At 44.3% G+C, this 18,673-nt stretch overlaps 1 protein-coding gene across 5 annotated transcripts in view; it reads right to left on the bottom strand.

Annotated features, from left to right (window-relative positions):
* Positions 1-8,252: 8,252 nt before the first annotated feature.
* Positions 8,253-18,673, bottom strand: part of cep170bb (centrosomal protein 170Bb) — a 15,055-nt gene continuing 4,634 nt past the window's right edge. Inside the window, exons 8-19 of one of the 5 annotated variants that reach the window (XM_044017411.1) lie at positions 18,221-18,673; positions 16,779-17,857; positions 16,067-16,243; positions 15,311-15,428; positions 13,416-15,131; positions 12,600-12,825; positions 11,876-12,032; positions 11,002-11,151; positions 10,564-10,652; positions 10,370-10,463; positions 9,271-9,322; positions 8,253-9,143 (exon numbers count right to left, since the gene is read on the bottom strand). The exon at positions 18,221-18,673 is cut by the window's right edge and continues 51 nt beyond it. In XM_044017411.1, the coding sequence (XP_043873346.1) occupies positions 8,944-9,143; positions 9,271-9,322; positions 10,370-10,463; positions 10,564-10,652; positions 11,002-11,151; positions 11,876-12,032; positions 12,600-12,825; positions 13,416-15,131; positions 15,311-15,428; positions 16,067-16,243; positions 16,779-17,857; positions 18,221-18,673 (4,511 nt within the window). In that variant the 3' untranslated portion in view covers positions 8,253-8,943. Of the gene's footprint in view, positions 9,144-9,270; positions 9,323-10,369; positions 10,464-10,563; positions 10,653-11,001; positions 11,307-11,679; positions 11,749-11,875; positions 12,033-12,599; positions 12,826-13,415; positions 15,132-15,310; positions 15,429-16,066; positions 16,244-16,778; positions 17,858-18,220 lie in introns of those variants that run through there. The other 4 variants (XM_044017412.1, XM_044017415.1, XM_044017413.1 and 1 more) reach the window with 4 other exon arrangements.

Raw genomic sequence — 18,673 nt, forward strand, 5'->3', positions numbered from 1 at the left:
TTCTGCAGTTGACAGGTTTTGTATTGTGTTACTTTTGTGTTACTTTGACAACGCATTTTGAAATGTACTCTCAATGAACTATTGTAAAACACACACACACACACACACACACAGTATATAGGTGTTGTACAGTTGTTTCCATATATCTGTGTAAACATTATTCTGCCTTAACTATAGAAGCTCTAAACAAGGACGTTCTGTTGGACAGGTTATTGTTAGTGATTTAGTTCTTTAGGGTCGTGTGTGTGTGTGTGTGCGTGTGTGTGTACATGCCTGTGTGTGCCTGAATGTGTAAACACCTCCTCAGCGTGCAGCTGGCTGAAGGTGGCGCTGTTGCTCGGGGGTCACTCACTTGATCCATGTTTTGGTTTGTGTGGACGGTGCCTTTTCACGGTGCCCATGACTCTAAAGATGTCATGGGGTAATTGTGTGTGTGTGTGTGTGTGTGTATAGTTTGCTCTTTACTATGTAGCATATTGTTATTTACACAATGTGGATGCTCGCGGCGTAATATCTATATATACTGTACATATATACATATATAAATCTATATTTTATTTTGCATCATTGTGTCACACGTCTGAAGACATAAAAACACATTTGATTCATGTTTTCACGGAGACATTGATACGATTGAGAACAGTCTTTTAAATATTCAGTGGTAAAATAATAAACATTTTTTGAATGTCTTTTTTTAGACACTAAAGTCCTGGCAGATGAAGATGATGTGTACATATGGACACATGTGTCTCTGTTGTGTAGTAATGCATGTGCCTGTCTTTGTCCACTTTGTACAGACTGACTTACGCTTCGTCTGCAAAGCTCAGCCCCTGCGATAAAAAGCTTTGTTTGCATGTTTTATTAAGCAATTGTTTAACAATTGTTAGTCGAGTAAAAAACAACAACAACAACACAAAACTGTTATTTAATGTTGCATTTTATTGCACTTAATTCCCCAAAGTGAATGAGGATGCTGTGTGTGTGTGTGTGTGTTGTCTTTTCATTTATAGATAAGGCAGCAAATAGTTCAAGGCAGGAAATTTAACAAAAAGAAAACTTTGATTTCGCTCCTTTTCAGCAAATTTGTCAAAATGTCACTGTACAAAATGACTGTTGAGAAAAAGAAGTCATGTATATTTATTTTATATCCTCTATCGTAATAATAAAAACATTTTGTCTCAGTCATTTACACGTGAATTGCTGTTCTATAGTTCACCACTTGATGTCACTGTTTACTCTGGAGGAGGCCGTCATCAACAAAGACATCCTCTTTGATTTAAAGGGCATTTACGTCTTTTAGTACATGGATTATAATCCACATGTAAACTACTGCAGCTTCATATTCAAATACAACAATGAAGTCTATTAGTGTCATTGTATAAAATAAAAAGCAGATGATACAGGGCTCACGCTGGCCTGTGTGTATTAAAAACATGTTTTATATATATATGGGCCATTCTACCGAATTCGTGCAAATTGCTGTCCCACAATAAAAAAACTATTTAACAAAACAATTAAGAATTCAGACCTTCAATATTTACTAAGATTATGTTATGATCTAGGTAAACACAAGACTGTAACTATTTAGTAATTAAGCTAAATATATACAAAATCATCATTTATGCTACCTTCCTAGGTACTTTCTATTGGGAAGTAGTTGTCCCAATCTCTAAGCCCTAAATTTCAATCCATGAAAATAATACTTAAAAGAATTTTGTCATTTTTTCCAATGGTGTATTTTAAAATATATGTTTGGTTTCTTTTAAACAGAATGTAAAACATTTAGATTCATTTTGAAGTTTTTTTTTAAATTACAAAACATGCTTTAAAAAATGCTGTCCCACACTTTCATGTCACAACCGTAACACGAGTTGTTTTACCATATGGGTGGAGCCTGGTTTTAGTCACACCCCAGAATTTCTGACCAAGAAATGACACTGCATCCCTGTCCCTCATGGCTGCATGGTGAGATATTACCTCTCATAATTTTTAAGTAAATGGGCTCCAAAGTCTGACAATCAGCATGTTGCATTAATAATTGTCACAACCGTACACATATTATCTGCAAGTAAATACACTTTTGGGGGCTCAAAACAAAATATTATGTTTTGTTGTGTGTACAACTGTTCAAACATCTGTTCCTAGCCAATTACTTGTTAGCATGTTTGAGTTATGCTAGGAATTAGCTAAAAATGTCACAATCGTAACAGTCACAACCGTAACAAATTGTAACGTTACGGTTGTGACATAATCATTATGGTGTACTGTTCCACATATTTAAGGACATTTTTCATCATTATTATTACATTACACTCATTAAACATGATAATAATAATAATAATAATAATAATATTGTTATTATATTTGATTTGTAAAGCACATTTCATTTTTAAGAATCTCAGAGTGCTAAATAATGTTTGATATGATAAGGAAAGAAGGAAAGAGAACGAAACTAGAAACGAAAGAAAGGAGGAAAGATCAAATCTATCAGTGATTTATCTGACAGGGAGCAAAGGAAGGTCAGAAGATCATGGCGAAAAAGACAGCAACATCACAGGCTATTGGTGAAAAGTCAAAGAGAGATGGAGAGATTGTGCACAACTTCCACGCCACCTCCCACACCCTCTGCCACGCCTTCTCCCATGCCGCCTTACCTTCCACGCACTTCTAGTGAGACGTTCGAATGCGTGACCACAGAAAAATAAACTTGAATGGAAGAAAGAAAAATATAGAAAACGGTGCCATAGATTGTGCGTGAGGCCAGAGAAGTCAAAATGTTCCGCAAGAACAAAAACCTAGAAGGAAGTATGGAAGCACAGAGTTCCTGTGCATATCAGAAAGACCCTTCTTTTCCATAACACATTCATGCACAATTTGCAGAAAAAAATACAAGTCTGCCAATTATAAAGAGAAACATGGATTAAGAAGCGCATTGACAAGCAGTTTGCTCAGAAAATACAATCTTGTTTCTATGCTCAGAGAAACACTAGGCAGCTCCCACAGGCAGCTCTCAACACGACTGCAGACAACCCACATCTAAAGTTCACATATCAGAGACATAACATTTGTGTTTGTAAAATTCACATTAAAAGGCAGGTTATGAGTTAATATTAAGCAATAAGGTTGAGGGGATATAATACAACCTTGCAAACAAAATACTGTGGTCATGAGCAAAACAGTGCGGTCACTACCGTAACAGTGCGGTCACTACCGTAACACTGAATGTTTTGTAAAATAAAATAAGAATTGAGTAATTAAATAACATTTTATGATAACTATTGGTTAAATATACATTCAATGTAATAACTAATGAACTCTGAGATCTCTATGATCAGTGTAATTCATTTTACAAAAAAGATTGCATTTCAATTTTGATGAGTCTTAGAAAATAAACTTTGAAATATTGTTTAAAAAATAATTTTAAGTGATTTAGTTGTAAAACCCTTCATAATAAATTACTAAAATTATTCTTTAGAGGGTGTATGGACACACAATATTAACAGATTAATATAATGGTTTTTATTGCAGTGTGTTGCTGTGTTACGGTAGTGACAAATTTTAGGAGTTGAAAAACATTTCAAGAACAGGCAGACATTAATATATGAAATTTGACTGCACCTTTACTAGATATGTACCATAGACATATGGTACAATATATGTATGGACAAGGTTTTTGGAAAAAAACAACTTTTGAAAATGTGTTTCCAACTCTGGACTTTGCACGAATTCGGTAGAATGGCCCATATACAGTCTCTCTCTCACTCTCTCTCAATTCAATTCAATTTTATTTGTATAGCACCAAATCATAACATACATGATCTCAGGTCTGTACATAGAAAACATCAAAGAGAGCAGAGAAACACAACAGTTCACACAATGAGCAAACACTAGGCATCAGTGGAGAGAAAACACTCCTCACAGAACCAGACTCACACATGTGCAGCATCTGCATCGACCGGTTGGGGTGAAAGGAAAATGGGGGACAGCGGAGAGGAGGGGGACAGAAAGGGGGGAGAGAAAGGACAAGAGGGAGATGAGGGAGAGACAGAAGAGAGAGAGGGACCAGCAGCAGATACACAACAACTGTATCAGGTTACAAGTTTATACAGTTACTGATATCGACTTTTTAATTACAAAATAATAATAATGGTGATGATGAGCGTAGCCTCGGAAACTGGATCTTGATCCTGCAACCTGCAAAATGAGGATACAGAGAGAGAGAGGGAAGGAAGGAAGGACACAAACTAGGGAGAGAAAGAGACAAGGTTAATGACATATAAAAAGTCATAATCAAATGCTGAGTGTGAGAGAGTGAATGTGCGTGTACCACAGGAAAATCCCCCAGCAGTTTAGTTCTATAGCAGCATAACTAAGAGATGGTCCAGGTTTCCCTGAACCAGCTCTAACTATAAGCTTTATCAAAAAGGAAAGTTTTAAGTTTAACTTTAAATACAGAGAGAGGCTCCGCCTCCCGAACTATCATTGGAAGCTGGTTCCACAGGAGAGGAGGAGCCTGGTAACTAAAGGCTCTGCCTCCCATTCTACTCTTACAGACTCTGGGAACCACAAGTAAACCTGTATTTTGTGACCTAAGTGGTCTATTAGGGTGATAGGGTAAGACTAGGTCTTTCAGGTATGAAGGGGCGTGACCATTAAGTGCTTTGTATGTGAGGAGGAGGATTTTGAATTGAATTCTAAACTGTGGGTGGAGCCAGTGTAGAGAAGCTAACACTGGAGTTATATGGTCTCTCTTTCTAGTTCCTGTCAGAACTCGTGCTGCAGCATTTTGAATTAACTGAAGGATTCTAACAGACTTGTTAGAACATCCTGATAATAAGGAGTTACAGTAATCTAATCTAGATTAACAAAAGCATGAACTAGTTTTTCAGCGTCCTGTAAAGACAGAATGTTTCTAATTTTCATAATGTTCCGCAGGTGGAAGAAGGCTGTTCTGGAAATGAGTTTTATGTGTGAATCAAATGACATTTCCTGGTCAAAAGTAACTCCAAGGTTCCTCACAGTGGAACTGGAAGCCAGGGTGATGTCATCTGTTGACCTCAGACAATGACCTTGTATCTATAGACCCTTTCGAGAGCTACGTCACAGAACTGTGCGTGCACAGTTTGGGGTCAGAAAACTCACTCCAGTCCAGACCAACACATAAGCTGCCTACATGTAGCGTAGTTGGCTGTGAAAATAGAACCATCAATGGTGTCAAGTTCTCCAAGCATGAAATGTGTGTGTCAGTGAACATATGTATATGAAACCTATGCTGCCTAAAGTTATGTTGTAGTTAGTAGCTAGCGCATTGACAAGTCAACATGGCGTGCTAAAAACATTCCTTGTAAGACTTGTATGCGCGTAGACTTTCACGCGTGTACGGGCTAGCTTTATCTATAAGGTAAGCGTGAAGAGCTAGCCACTTGCTAATATCATCTACCAAATCTTTTATGGAAGCTGGGTCAGGCAGACTACTGCCGTCGGCCAGTACTAATTTATTTAGGTATTGTTCGCAGTCCTTAATCAGCAACGAAAGAACATTTTCAGAATTAAGAATGAAACTGGTACTGTTAGACCTGAGTGCCCCGGTTGGAACAAGGGCCTTTCTGCATGGAGTTTGCATGTTCTCCCCTTGTGTGTGTGGGTTCTCTCCGGGTTCTCCGGCTTCCTCCCACAGTCCAAAAACATGCAATGTAAATTGGACACTCTGGACCATAGGACCATAGGAGTGAGTGTGGGAGTGAATGGTTGTTTGTCTCTATCTGTGTGTCTCTGACAAACATCAAAGTCCTGGTTTGATCTCTAACAAACGTCAAAGTCCTGGTTTTATCTCTAACAAACGCCAAGTCCTGGTTTTCTCTCTAACATCAAAGTCCTGGTTTGATCTCTAACAAACGCCAAAGTCCTGGTTTTATCTCGAACATCAAAGTCCTGGTTTTATCTCGAACATCAAAGTCCTGGTTTGATCTCAACATCAAAGTCCTGGTTTTATCTCGAACGCCAAAGTCCTGGTTTTATCTCTAACATCAAAGTCTTGGTTGTATCTCTAACATCAAAGTCAATTCAATTCAATTCAATTTTATTTGTATAGCGCCAAATCATAACATACATTATCTCAAGGCACTGTACATAGACAACATCAAAGAGAGCAGAGACCCCCAACAGTTCACACAATGAGCAAGCACTAGGCATCAGTGGAGAGAAAAAACTCCCTCTTAACAGAAGAAGAAATCTCTGACAGAACCAGGCTCAGAGATGTGCGGTCATCTGCCTCGACCGGTTGGGGTGAAAGGAAAAATGGGGGATAGTGGAGAGGTGGGGGACAGAAAATGGGGGGAGAGAAAGGACAAGAGGGAGAGACAGAAGAGAGAGAGGGAGACCAGCAGCAGATACACAACAACTGTATCAGGTTACAAGTTTATACAGTTACTGATATCGACTTTTTAATTTACAAAATAATAATAATGGTGACGATGAGCGTAGCCTCGGAAACTGGATCTTGATCCTTCAACCTGCATGATGAGAATACGGAGAGAGAGAGAGAGAGAGGAAGGAAGGAAGGACACAAACTAGGGAGAGAAAGAGACAAGGTTAATGACATATAAAAAGTCATAATCATATCCTGAGTGTGAGAGAGTGAATGTGTGGCAGTTTAGTTCTATAGCAGCATAACTAAGAGATGGTTTAGGTTTCCCTGAACCAGCTCTAACTATAGGCTTTATCAAAAAGGAAAGTTTTAAGTTTAACTTTAAAGAGAGGCTCCGCCTCCCGAACTATCATTGGAAGCTGGTTCCACAGGAGAGGAGCCTGGTAACTAAGGCTCTGCCTCCCATTCTACTCTTACAGACTCTGGGAACCACAAGTAAACCTGTATTTTGTGACCTAAGTGGTCTATTAGGATGATAGGGTAAGACTAGGTCTTTCAGGTATGAAGGGGCGTGACCATTAAGTGCTTTGTACGTGAGGAGGAGGATTTTAAATTGAATTCTAAACTGTATGGGGAGCCAGTGTAGAGAAGCTAACACTGGAGTTATATGGTCTCTCTTTCTAGTTCCTGTCAGAACTTGTGCTGCAGCATTTTGAATTAACTGAAGGATTCTAACAGACTTGTTAGAACATCCTGCTAATAAGGAGTTACAGTAATCTAATCTAGATGTAACAAAAGCATGAACTAGTTTTTCAGCATCCTGTAAAGACAGAATGTTTCTAATTCTCATAATGTTCCGCAGGTGGAAGAAGGCTGTTCTGGAAATTAGTTTTATGTGTGAATCAAATGACATTTCCTGGTCAAAAGTAACTCCAAGGTTCCTCACAGTGGAACTGGAAGCCAGGGTGATGTCATCTAAAGTGACAATGTGGGCAGAAAGTTTTTCTCTGAGGTGTTTAGGGCCGAGTATAATGACCTCAGTTTTATCTGAGTTTAAAAGTAGAAAGTTACAGGTCATCCAGGACTTAATGTCTCTGAGACATTCCTGGAGTTGAACAACCTGATTTATTTCATCCGGCCTCATCGATAGATATAGCTGTGTGTCATCTGCATAACAATGAAAATGTATGTTATGCTTTCTAATAATGTTCCCTAGAGGAAGCATATATAAGGTAAAAAGTATAGGCCCAAGCACTGAGCCTTGTGGAACTCCACAATTAACTTGTGTTTGTAATGAGGCTTTATCATTAACGTGAACAAACTGGAATCTATCAGATAAGTATGATTTCCTGGTTTTATCTCTAACATCAAAGTCCTGGTTTTATCTCTAACATCAAAGTCCTGGTTTTATCTCTAACATCAAAGTCTTGGTTGTATCTCTAACATCAAAGTCCTGGTTTTATCTCTAACATCAAGTCTTGGTTGTATCTCAACATCAAAGTCCTGGTTTTATCTCTAACATCAAAGTCTTGCTGTATCTCTAACATCAAGTCCTGGCATCTCTAACATCAAAGTCCTGGTTGTATCTCTACATCAAAGTCCTGATCTAACATCAAAGTCTTGGTTTTTGTATCTCTAACATCAAAGTCCTGGTTTTATCTCTAACTAAAGTCTTGGTTGTATCTCTAACATCAAAGTCCTGGTTTATCTCTAACATCAAAGTCTTGGTTGTATCTCTAACATCAAAGTCCTGGTTTTATCTCTAACATCAAAGTCCTGGTTGTATCTCTAACAAACAGCGCAGATGTCAGAGCATCGTCTGTCCACCAAGCTGAGACACTTTCACTTTCTATTAGCTCCACCCTTACACACAGACAAACTCATCTTTTATGTTCACACTCAAAAGTTTCCATTTATGTTTATATTTATTGACATTTTTGTTGTTTACATTCTCACAAAACAAAACAAATGAACGTGGACACTTTTTTATCTGTTTCCATAGCAACTACACAACAACACAGAGGTGAGAGGCCATGTGACATCATCACAGCATCAGCCAATCAGCTCTGTGTCGTGACCAGGAAATACATTCTGATTGGCTGCGGAGTGAAGAGACATTAGAACAAGCTTTTTAGCTCCACCCACATCTGAAAACACACACGCACACACACACACACACACTACTACTATGGGCTATGATGAACCTGCTGGACGACTGTTGCTCGTGTTGGACGGTTTCCGTGGATACAAACCTGCAGCAGTTGTTCGGACCAAGACTTGATGATTCCGATTCCGAGGTTTGGTCAGTGGTGTTAGAGAAGACGAGCTTCGTAGTCCTGTCAATCAAACTAGCCTGTATCTCATTTCAAGGGCGTGGCCATTAAAGACGGGGAGTGGGTCTGAATGTTGTCAGATTCATCTCTAATACACGTGTTTTTCATACATAAAATCTCACACACATACACAATTAAGAGATGAACACATGAAACAGGACACAGCAAAATCCCTTTCAAATTAAATGTCCTGGCTGTACGTCTCCAGAACTCATCAGCAGCTCACAACCTGCGGTGCCCTCTTCAGGCCTTGTAGTGAGGCCCGTTGGACCCGCGAGCCGGTCGTTTGGTGCCATCGTTAGCGTTAGAGGAGGCGGAGCCACCGCGGGTTTTGGAGACATGTTTTTTCTCCTTCGAGGACGGTTGAGTCTGAGCAGCAAGCGACGATGGCCCGACAGCTACAGCCAAGAGGTTTTCACCAGGTTCCACGATGGTGTTAATTACTGCGACAATAAAGACACGACATTCAGACTCATCTACGTCACATGATCACGTCTTTATGTGACTGTGACACAGAGAAGATCTGTTTAAACAAAAACTGAAAAAACTAAACCCCAAAGACTGGTTTACCTTCAAGCTGCCGCTGGACTCGTCTCAGTTCTTTCAGAATGGAAGTAATCTCCTGCAACAGGAAACAAAAGATTCACTACAGTCCAGAGAACCCGACTGACATTCACAATGGTCCAGAGAACCCGACGACATGACATTCACTACGACATTCACTACGGTCCGGAGACCGACTGACATTCACATGGTCCAGAGAACCCGACTGACATTCACCATTCACTGAGGTCAGAACCTGACTGACATGCACTCGGTCCAGAGAACCCGACTTTCACTATGGTCAAGAAACCTGACATTCACTACGGTCCAGATGACTGACATTCACTGGGTCCAGAGAACCCGACTGACATTCACTCGGTCCAGAGAATGACTGACATTCACTGCGGTCAGAGAACCCGACTGACATTCACTTCCAGAGAACTGACTGACATTCACAACCCGACTGACATTCACTCATGGTCCAGAGAGACGACATTCACAACCCGACTGACATTCACTGGTGACTGGACATTCAACTAGGTCCAGAGAACCGATTCACTGAGGTCCAGACATTCAGAGAACCCGACTGACATTCACAGACCACTGACATTTCACTTCACGGTCCAGAGAACATTCACTGACGGTCCATACCCGACTGACATTCACGGTCCAGAGAACTCCGACACAATCAACGGACTGACAATCACTACGTCCAGAGAACCCGACTGACATTCACTACATCCAGAACCTTGACATTCACAACCCGACTGACATTCACTACAGTCCAGAGAACCTGACTGACATGCACCACGGTCCAGAGAACCCGAGGAAGAGAACCCGACTGACATTCACTACGGTCCAGAGAACCCGACTGAGTCCAGAGAACCCGACTGGACATGACATTCACTACGGTCCAGAGAACCCGACTGACATTCACAACCCGACTGACATTCACTACGGTCCAGAGAACCCGACTGACATTCACTATGGTCCAGAGAACCCGACTGACATTCACAACCCGACTGATTCACTACGGTCCAGAGAACCCGACTGACATTCACTATGGTCCAGAGAACCCGACTGACATTCACAACCCGACTGACATTCACAACAGTCTCACAAGAACCTTGTTGGATGTTTTTAGGATGGGAACTTCATTCTCAGCGTTGATCTTCGCTTCAATTTCCTCCCAGACCTCAGACTTGTTCTGGAACAGAACCCTGAGACAAAAAACATACAGTCAATTATCGAGTCAGTAGGTCATCCTAACTAACCCACACACATACACACACATACACACACAGACACACACAGACTCACTTCATCTTGTCAGCCAGCTGCTCCGTGTTCTCGCGGATCGACTGCGACAGTTGTGAAACCGGGTTCAACATCAGATTATCCAGAATGACCTGAAAGAGAAGAGGACGTTGAAGACACAGCGAGACGAGACAACGTTGTGTTGTTGTGTAGTTGTGTTGTTGTGTGTGCTACGTTCACACTGCAGAAATTCACACCGACCAAGGGGCGGAGCTTAACACACTTCATATCATTATAATCCCGATAATAGACAAATTCAAAAACAAGACAAATGCGTGACAAGGAACGGCGACGTGATGGCGACCTGGTCCGCTGTCAGCATGTTTGTGCTGCCCTCTAGTGGACGTTAGCCCTCATTACTGCAGTGATAATATAGAATAATACAAAGCTGGTCTGACGAGCTGCAGAGTGAACGTAGCGTCGCTGGGATCAGAACGTGACCTCTTCACGGTTCCACTGTCGCTGCTGCTGCTGCTGCTGCTTAGAACCGGGCTCGGGCTCATTCATGTTTGCATCCAGGTGGGAAACGGCAGAAGAACCTGGAGGAACCTTCTGGAAGTTTAAACTGGCCTCAGGAATATGTTGGACCAGCTGGAAAGAGAGTAGAGGCAGTGTGGTTCTGGTGATCCAAGCCCGGAATGTTCCTGATCAAAGAGGCGAGCGGGCGCCGTGAACACATGCAGCAGCCATGTTTGAGTGGAACATGTGATCGCTCAGGAGGAACCTACTGGTCACCAGGTCCAGAACTGACCCTCAACCAGCAGAACCAGTTCATTCAAGGGCGGAGCAATGGGTGTGGTTTTATGAAAAAAAAAAAAATAGAAATTTGAAACAGTGTGAAAATAAAGGTGAGTCGCACAACAACAGGAAACACACACACACACACACACACACACACACTGCTGCCTCCATCATAAAGACGTGATCATGTGACATAGACATCGTAGAAACTAAAACTTAGTTGCCTGGTTCTCAGCAGCAGTTTACACTTTTTTACACTTTACACACCGTTACATTTACAAACTGTCAGCTTAAGTTTTAACATGTTAGGATCAATGGTGGGAGGGGCCTGATGGTGATGGAGGAACCAATCACAGAGCAGCAGCAGTGATGAAACACCTGAGATGGTTGAACTCCACGAGAGGAAGATAAGATGAAGCGTGATGATGACGTGGTGTCATATTTAACCTGTGAACACACAAAGAACCAGGTTCTGGAACCGAACCATCAACCTGTGGTGCAGGTGGTGTTTGTGGTGCAGGTGGTGCAGGTGGTGTTTGTGGTGCAGGTGGTGCAGGTGGTGTTGGTGGCTCACCTCCTCTCTGGCAGAGATGGTGGAGGCCGGTGTGTTGGGCAGTGAAGTGGGCGAGGTGGTTGTGCCCACGCCGGAGCTCAGAGAGTCTCCGTCCCCGGCTACATCGTGGATTTCCTTGGCCAGGAAGGCCAGATCTTTGGCCAAGTCCTGACTGAGTCTGGGAGGAAAATAAAAAAAACACAATCACTGTCCACGTCCAGAAAGATACATCAAAAACTCGGGAGGAAACAAATTCTCATCCATTCACACTAATGAGTTCATTCAGTGAATTACAGCTGACAGCGCCACCTGGTGTGAACCATCAGTCACTACATGAACATGTCACATGACTCACAGACACAAAATAAAACAGGAAGTCCATAAAACCATTCAACTCATAATGAAAAATAAAACTAGATTTGAATTTCTTTATGATACGGTTCATCATGCTTTTTAGGGGCGTGGCACTTTTTTAAATGTACGTGTTGACAAACTTTGAAACTTTCTGAATTTAAAGTTTGTAACACGCGTCAGATGGAGGACGTTGGTGTCCCAGAGTCTCATACAGCTACATGTCAGTATTCAGAAAGTGGCAGCACCACCTACTGGCAAGAGGAACTTAAATGTTCTACATTTCACTGGATGTTTTCTTATGGAATAAAAAGATGTGCACAAACACCTGAAGATGCAAAACCAAAGATGGAGGTTTATCAAACCAAAGACAAACAGTTTCACAGATGTTTACTTGGCGATCTCTGCACTGTGGGTGGACCAGTTCTGGTAGGGATCGGCCTCGTTCTGGTCTTCGTCCTCTTCCGTCTCCAGGGAAATGGACTTGGACGGCGTTGCAGTCACGTGGTTGCTGCGGAGAGTGTGGGTGGAGGTGGAAGGATGAGAGGAGCGTTTGACTGCTCCGTAATCTTCCTCAGACGACGAGGAGAACTCCGAGTCCTTCTGTCTGCGACGGAAACCTGGAAGCATTTGTTCAGGTTTAGTTCATCAGCTGATCGCTTTGACCAGAAACTACAAAATGTGTTTCCATGGCAACAACAACTGTCTCTATAAGCTCAACAGCACATACAACACACAGTATAAGTGAATTATTGTAAAGTGCCACAAGGGGGAGCTGCAGCTTTCAAGTCATCAGATAAAGATGCGTTAAAAGAAGTGTTGCTCACTGTAAACTAATGACGTATTTCCACCGGCTCAACTCGCCTCGCCACGCCGCGGTTTAAGTAGCTTTTCCACAAGTATAGTTACCTGGTACTAGGTACTATTTTTATTATAATCTTTTTTTTTTAGTACCTGCTCAGGCGAGGTTCCAAAAGCGTGCAGAGTAGGTAACTATGTGATGATTGGTCAGACTGCGGCCACTGACTGGTCAGGTCAGAGAGTCATCACAGGAAGAGACATCCCACACAAAAATCTAGCCGAACTGTAGATCACTTAAAACTACTTAACAATGCTAAAAACGTGGGTTAATCTATAACAACCACAGGAGTGTAAAGTCACTCATCACTCGTGGCACCGGTGGAAATGTGCCATAATATTATGGACTCACCTGAACTGGAGTACTTGGATCCACCGGATCGGGTATGGGTCACTGGTTGCTTTCCTGAAGCTCCGCCCCCTCTGCTAGTTGCCTGCCGGATATCGCCCACCGATGTTTTCCTTGTGGAGGTGATGGGCTCCGTGTTGCGGGTGGACTGAGTGGAGCGGCCTGTGGATGAGGTCTCATTGTCACTGGGAGCAGTGAAGGAGCCCGTCCTCTTCCTGGGCATCGCTAAGATGTCCAGTCTGGACAGCTTTTTCCCCTCGCCTGAGGCTTTGGGTGGCACTGGGATACTGTCAGAGTTCTGGGATCCCCGGTCAGTCTCTGCACCTTCATTGTCTGAGGCCTCGCCGAGTCGTGCTCGTCGCAGCATGGACGCTCGGGTTGGACGTGGTGCTGACAGGCTGTTGGAGCGTGTCAGAACCTGCTGAGTCACGGTCTTGGATGTTTTACCGTTGTCATCTCTCGGAAGAGGGGTGATGGGTTTTTTGCTGCGGTTGGACGAACGTGATGTTTCGTGGTCAGATGATACAGTTTCAGTCCAGTGCATACCAGAATCCTGCTGGCCCTCAGACAGATCCAGAGAGCCACGATTCCCCGCACTGCGGCGAATCTGGAAGCGTTTTACCGTGGCCGCCTTATTTGGCGCATCTACAGATGACGGGTTTCGGCGTTTCTCAGAAAGACGTTCGCGGGCAGTGAGCTGCCGTCCCTTTTCTTGTACGGACGGGCTAGAAGAAGACTTCTTCTGTAGGCTGCTAATAGGGGGACGCTTTTTAGAAGCAGAACTAACAGCAGCATTTTTGCTGCTGACTTGGCTCACAGTGCTCGCAGTGTCCACATCCGACTCACCAGACAGAGAGTCGTCCATGTGGCTGGAGGAGCCACCTTTCTTTGAACTATGACCTGAGCCAGTTGAGGGAAACTTGATGTCCAGCGGAGACAATGTCCCTTCAGCATCGTGAAGGAAACACTGTGTGTCCTGGCTGTTCTCCCTCTTCTGCTCCAAGTCTCTGATGGATGGGTGGCTGGAAATGTGAGGGAGTTTCTTCATCTGGACAGTGTCACAGGGCCGCTCTCTAGTGAAGCTCTCCTGCCGCACAAAACTGTCTTTAGTTGGAACAGAGTCCTTGTCCTGTGTTTGTAGGTTTGGAGCAGAGCTGTTAGGTTTGATGCCTGTCCTCCTGGGTTCATGTCCACTTAGATGTCGGATCAGGACTGTGGTTGGGGCAGATTTTGCAGGAGGGTCTGGTATCCTTTCAGACTGTACAGGGCTCCAGACATGGTCTGGTTTACCTGGAAGGTCTTTAGTGCCAATGTAGAAGGAGGTGGTTTTGGTGGATAGAGAACCTTTCTCCTGACTTTTAAACGGAGGACCAGGGAGGCCTGGAGACACAGCTCCGGACCTGGCCTGACTCCTCTTTGTCTTTTCCAGAATGTGTCCATCATCTGAGCGGCTGGCATCACTCAGGCTGTCTGGGTCCACATCATCCTGAATGGACAGGTGGTGGGTGGAGTCCTGTGGAAGGGGAGGAACAAACACTTTGTCCAAGGGTTCCAGGCCTTGGTAAGGTTCATGGCAAATCAGGACACTTGGTGTGACAGAGTCCAGCTTTTCTGGAGGCACCTGGGGAAGAAGCCGCCTGGTTCTGGACCCATGACTGGACTCTGATTCGGAGTTGTCGTAGCTGTAACTTCCCATCGATCTGTTCAGAAAGTGCAAATCTACAACACACAATGGCAGTGAACTTGATTACAAACTTGACTCAAACTGTCCCTTGTTAAAGGGACAGTTTGAGGTTTTTAAATGTACACATCGCAGAGGGACACGGTGAACCTGTGTGAAGGTTTGATTCACAGCAATTACAACAGCTGTTCAAACACAGGTTCGGATTTGGACTCACCTTGTAGACTTTCTCCTTGAGGTGGAGTAGAACCAGGTTCAGCATAACTGTCTGCCAGACTGGCCCAACGTGAAACCCACTTTGGTCCCTCCACACCGTCAACAGGAGCTGTTGGAACCTACAAGACAAAGCATGATGGGAAAAAGTTACCTGATGATAGAAAATGATGAATTTGTGAGGTGGTGTGAAGAATCCTATCTTTAACTTGTAGGGATAGTCCAGGTTATTTAAAGTGTGGCTGGATGAGCAGTTTTCAGCGCCCCCTGCTGCTGAGATCCAGCCTGAGACACAGAGAAAACATGGCTGCCAACGGAGACAAAAACTGATTTAATCCACTTAACAAAAGTCTATGTCAGTTCAAGTTTCTGATGTCTACGCCACATGATCATGTCTTTATCTCACTGTGAAACTGAAGTTTGTAAACCACTCACTCTCCTGCACCAAAGTCCAGAGAGAAAGTCAGTGATTTGAACTCGCGGGGACACAGGAGTCCCTGCTGTCACTGAGCGTGAGCTTGAGTGTCTCAGGCTGGTTCTCAGCAGCAGGGGGCGCTCACTGTCAGCACAGTGTCAGTCCCTCATACAACCACACTTAACAAAAACTCAACTAAGTGCAAAATACATCGACCTACAGGTAAAAAAGAAGAGACTTGATGGTAATGGTTGGCAGATCAATGAACAGAGGGAAAACCAGTCTGCAGGCACTGGGATCACAACATGCTACACAGCAGATTCTCCAGGTTGCAGAGGTTTTTACCTGTATGGGGCCTGAGGGGGCGCCACTGAGAGCAGCTGGGATAAAGCCATGCAATGGGTCCACAGTGCTACCATCAGTAGGCAGGTTAGCTCGTTCATCCTTGCCACCATTTATTACAGGTCTATACACTCCTGTGTTCACACCACTGTACTCTGGAGATTCCAGGACGCCAAACACCTGCATGCAGGGGGAGGGGTCAAGGGTCAAGAAGGAGAAGAGGTTTCATGCATCCCTGTGTGACAACATGTGTGAACACCAACACTGAAAACCATCAGTCTGATCCTGATCCTGTGAACCGGTCTCCTCTTTTTACATTGGTCCATTTGTTAACTGACGGACTTGTCTTGATTCACAGATCCTGAACCTGAACCTGGACAAAAGCAGCTGTCATAATTTACAAGATGGCCACCATGTTCTATTGAATAAGAGCTGAAACTAGTGACTGAGACCAAACAAACTGAGTTATTTTTGTAATCAGTGGCTTTTCAGTGTATTATACTTCATGATCAGCTTCACTTTTTTAAATATTCGGTCTATGGTTTAAACACCTAAACATGATTTGATTATTTGATGATGGAGGCAGAGCAGAGCTCACAAGATGTCAGGAACATGGACAACGGCTTTGTCTGAGAGCTTTGTTCGGTTTATGGAAGATGTAAAAAACCTGGTCTATCCCTTTACCAGAGCAGAGGATGGTTTAAGTTTGACTCACCTGGTCAATCATGCAGCGAGCTTCCTCCACCTCCTTGTCCTGTGCCTCTGTCTCGATTGTGTAGGTCCCAGCGTCACTCAAACTGTCGTCCTCTTCGTTCCTGACCGTCTTCTGTGAGCCTTCAATGTCTCCTGTTTGGGAGAGTGTTGAGGACACGTGTGGTCCAGAGGACAGCACTGGGACAGCGGTGTGTCCTGCACTGGGTGAGACACAGGTCTGTGAGACTGCTGGAGTCTGCAAAGGGTAGGAGAGGGAGACTGAGGACAGTGCTGGAGGTTCTTGAGGAGAGGGAATCCTTGCGTGTGGAGGCAACTCCATCACCGGTGGGGCAGACATTGGTGGAGGAGACATCTTGTCCCTTGTTGGGGAAAAGTCTTGCCGACTGGAATCCTTTAGGAATTCAGCAGCAAACTCCTGCGCAAGCTTGGACTTCTTCCCAACGCTACCGAAGGGTCTGACGACAAATCCCGTGGAAGAAGGAGAAGAGGAAGTAGACAAGGCCACCTCCCTCTCTGTCTTCTCCCTCTTCAGAGAGCTGGACCTCTGGGGACCACCATGACCCTGAGTCTTCAGAGGAACTGTCACCTGCTGGGTGGGAGGGATGTGACCGTGCACAGACGCCGGCCTCTCACTGCCTTTCCTGCGCTCCAACTTTGCCTTCAGGGCAGAGTATGAGTCAGAGTGGGCGGGATTGTGTGTGAAGGACTGTGAGCGTTTTTTGCGCGGGTTGTCATCAAAGAACTCGATGATGAAGGCCTGCTGGGTCAGGTGCTCGGGGGGACGCTGCCTGGCTGTGTCTGTAGGGGGCGATGGAGCAAGAGGAGCTTGAGGGGGGCTCTGGGAAAGGGGGCGCTCTGGGGCCACAGGTGAGGCTGGAGCCACTCTGGGTGGAGAGTCCTGCAGCGGCTGGTGGAGCTGCTGCGCTGGAACAGGTGACTGACGGTGGACAGACCCACCGGGCAGGACAGTTGGCTGTGATGCCTCTGACTGCTCTGATTGGATGGAGTGGTGTGACTTACTCCTTTCTTTGAGAACTGGGTCTTCTGAGTCACTCTGGGTTCCGTCCTCATGGTGATGACCTGAAAACACGAATAAAGAAATCAACCTCCTTGATACATGAATTCTAGTACGTGGACCAATGAGCACAGTGAGCTTTCTAAAGTTAGCTTAGCAGTGACTGTTGTGGCTGATCTCATATCAAGAGCTGCTAATGTTGCTAAAAGGATGGTGACATGGTGTCCTTGTCTGAGCACTGCGTTTGATGAACTGCATTTAAAATGACAAACAATTTGATCATTGCCAAACAACCAAACAAATTAAATTCAGCTTCATCGACTCATGTTTTTGTTTTCTACAGGTCCTTTTTCTGACAGCGTGAGGTGCTGTTGCCGCTAACAACTACACCGAGAAGAAATGGACTGTCTCTGATGCTGGACTCTGACCTTTGAGGGTCTTGATATTCACAGCGAGGTCACTCTTGGTGCTGTAAACGTCTTCACATGTTGGACGTCTCCTCATCATGCTGACATCACTGTGGACCAGCCAGTCAGCCACCTTGCTATCTGCTGACATCACCTCTGCAGCTGCGGCTGTGATGCTCGTCCTGGAGGGCGGGGCCTGCTGCTTCCTCTGGCGGGTGGAGAACTTAGTGACGTGGTCTTTGATCTTGATCTTTCCAGGTGTGCAGTCATCAAACTCGATGGTGAAGGAAGCGTGGCTCTGAACGACGGGTGGAGTTGGAGTAGGAGGGGAGGGCGGGAGCATGTATGTGTCCTTGGTGGGGATTTCATGAAGCTCCACCCCCGAGGTTCTGAGGTGTTGGAAGTCTTTGGTGGGGATCTCAAAGTAGCTCGTTTCACGATGGTAGGAGCCGAAGACGGTCTTTGGTTGGGAGT

This window comes from Solea senegalensis, unplaced genomic scaffold (genome assembly GCF_019176455.1).
Source record: "Solea senegalensis isolate Sse05_10M unplaced genomic scaffold, IFAPA_SoseM_1 scf7180000015406, whole genome shotgun sequence".
Taxonomy (NCBI): Eukaryota; Metazoa; Chordata; class Actinopteri; order Pleuronectiformes; family Soleidae; genus Solea; species Solea senegalensis.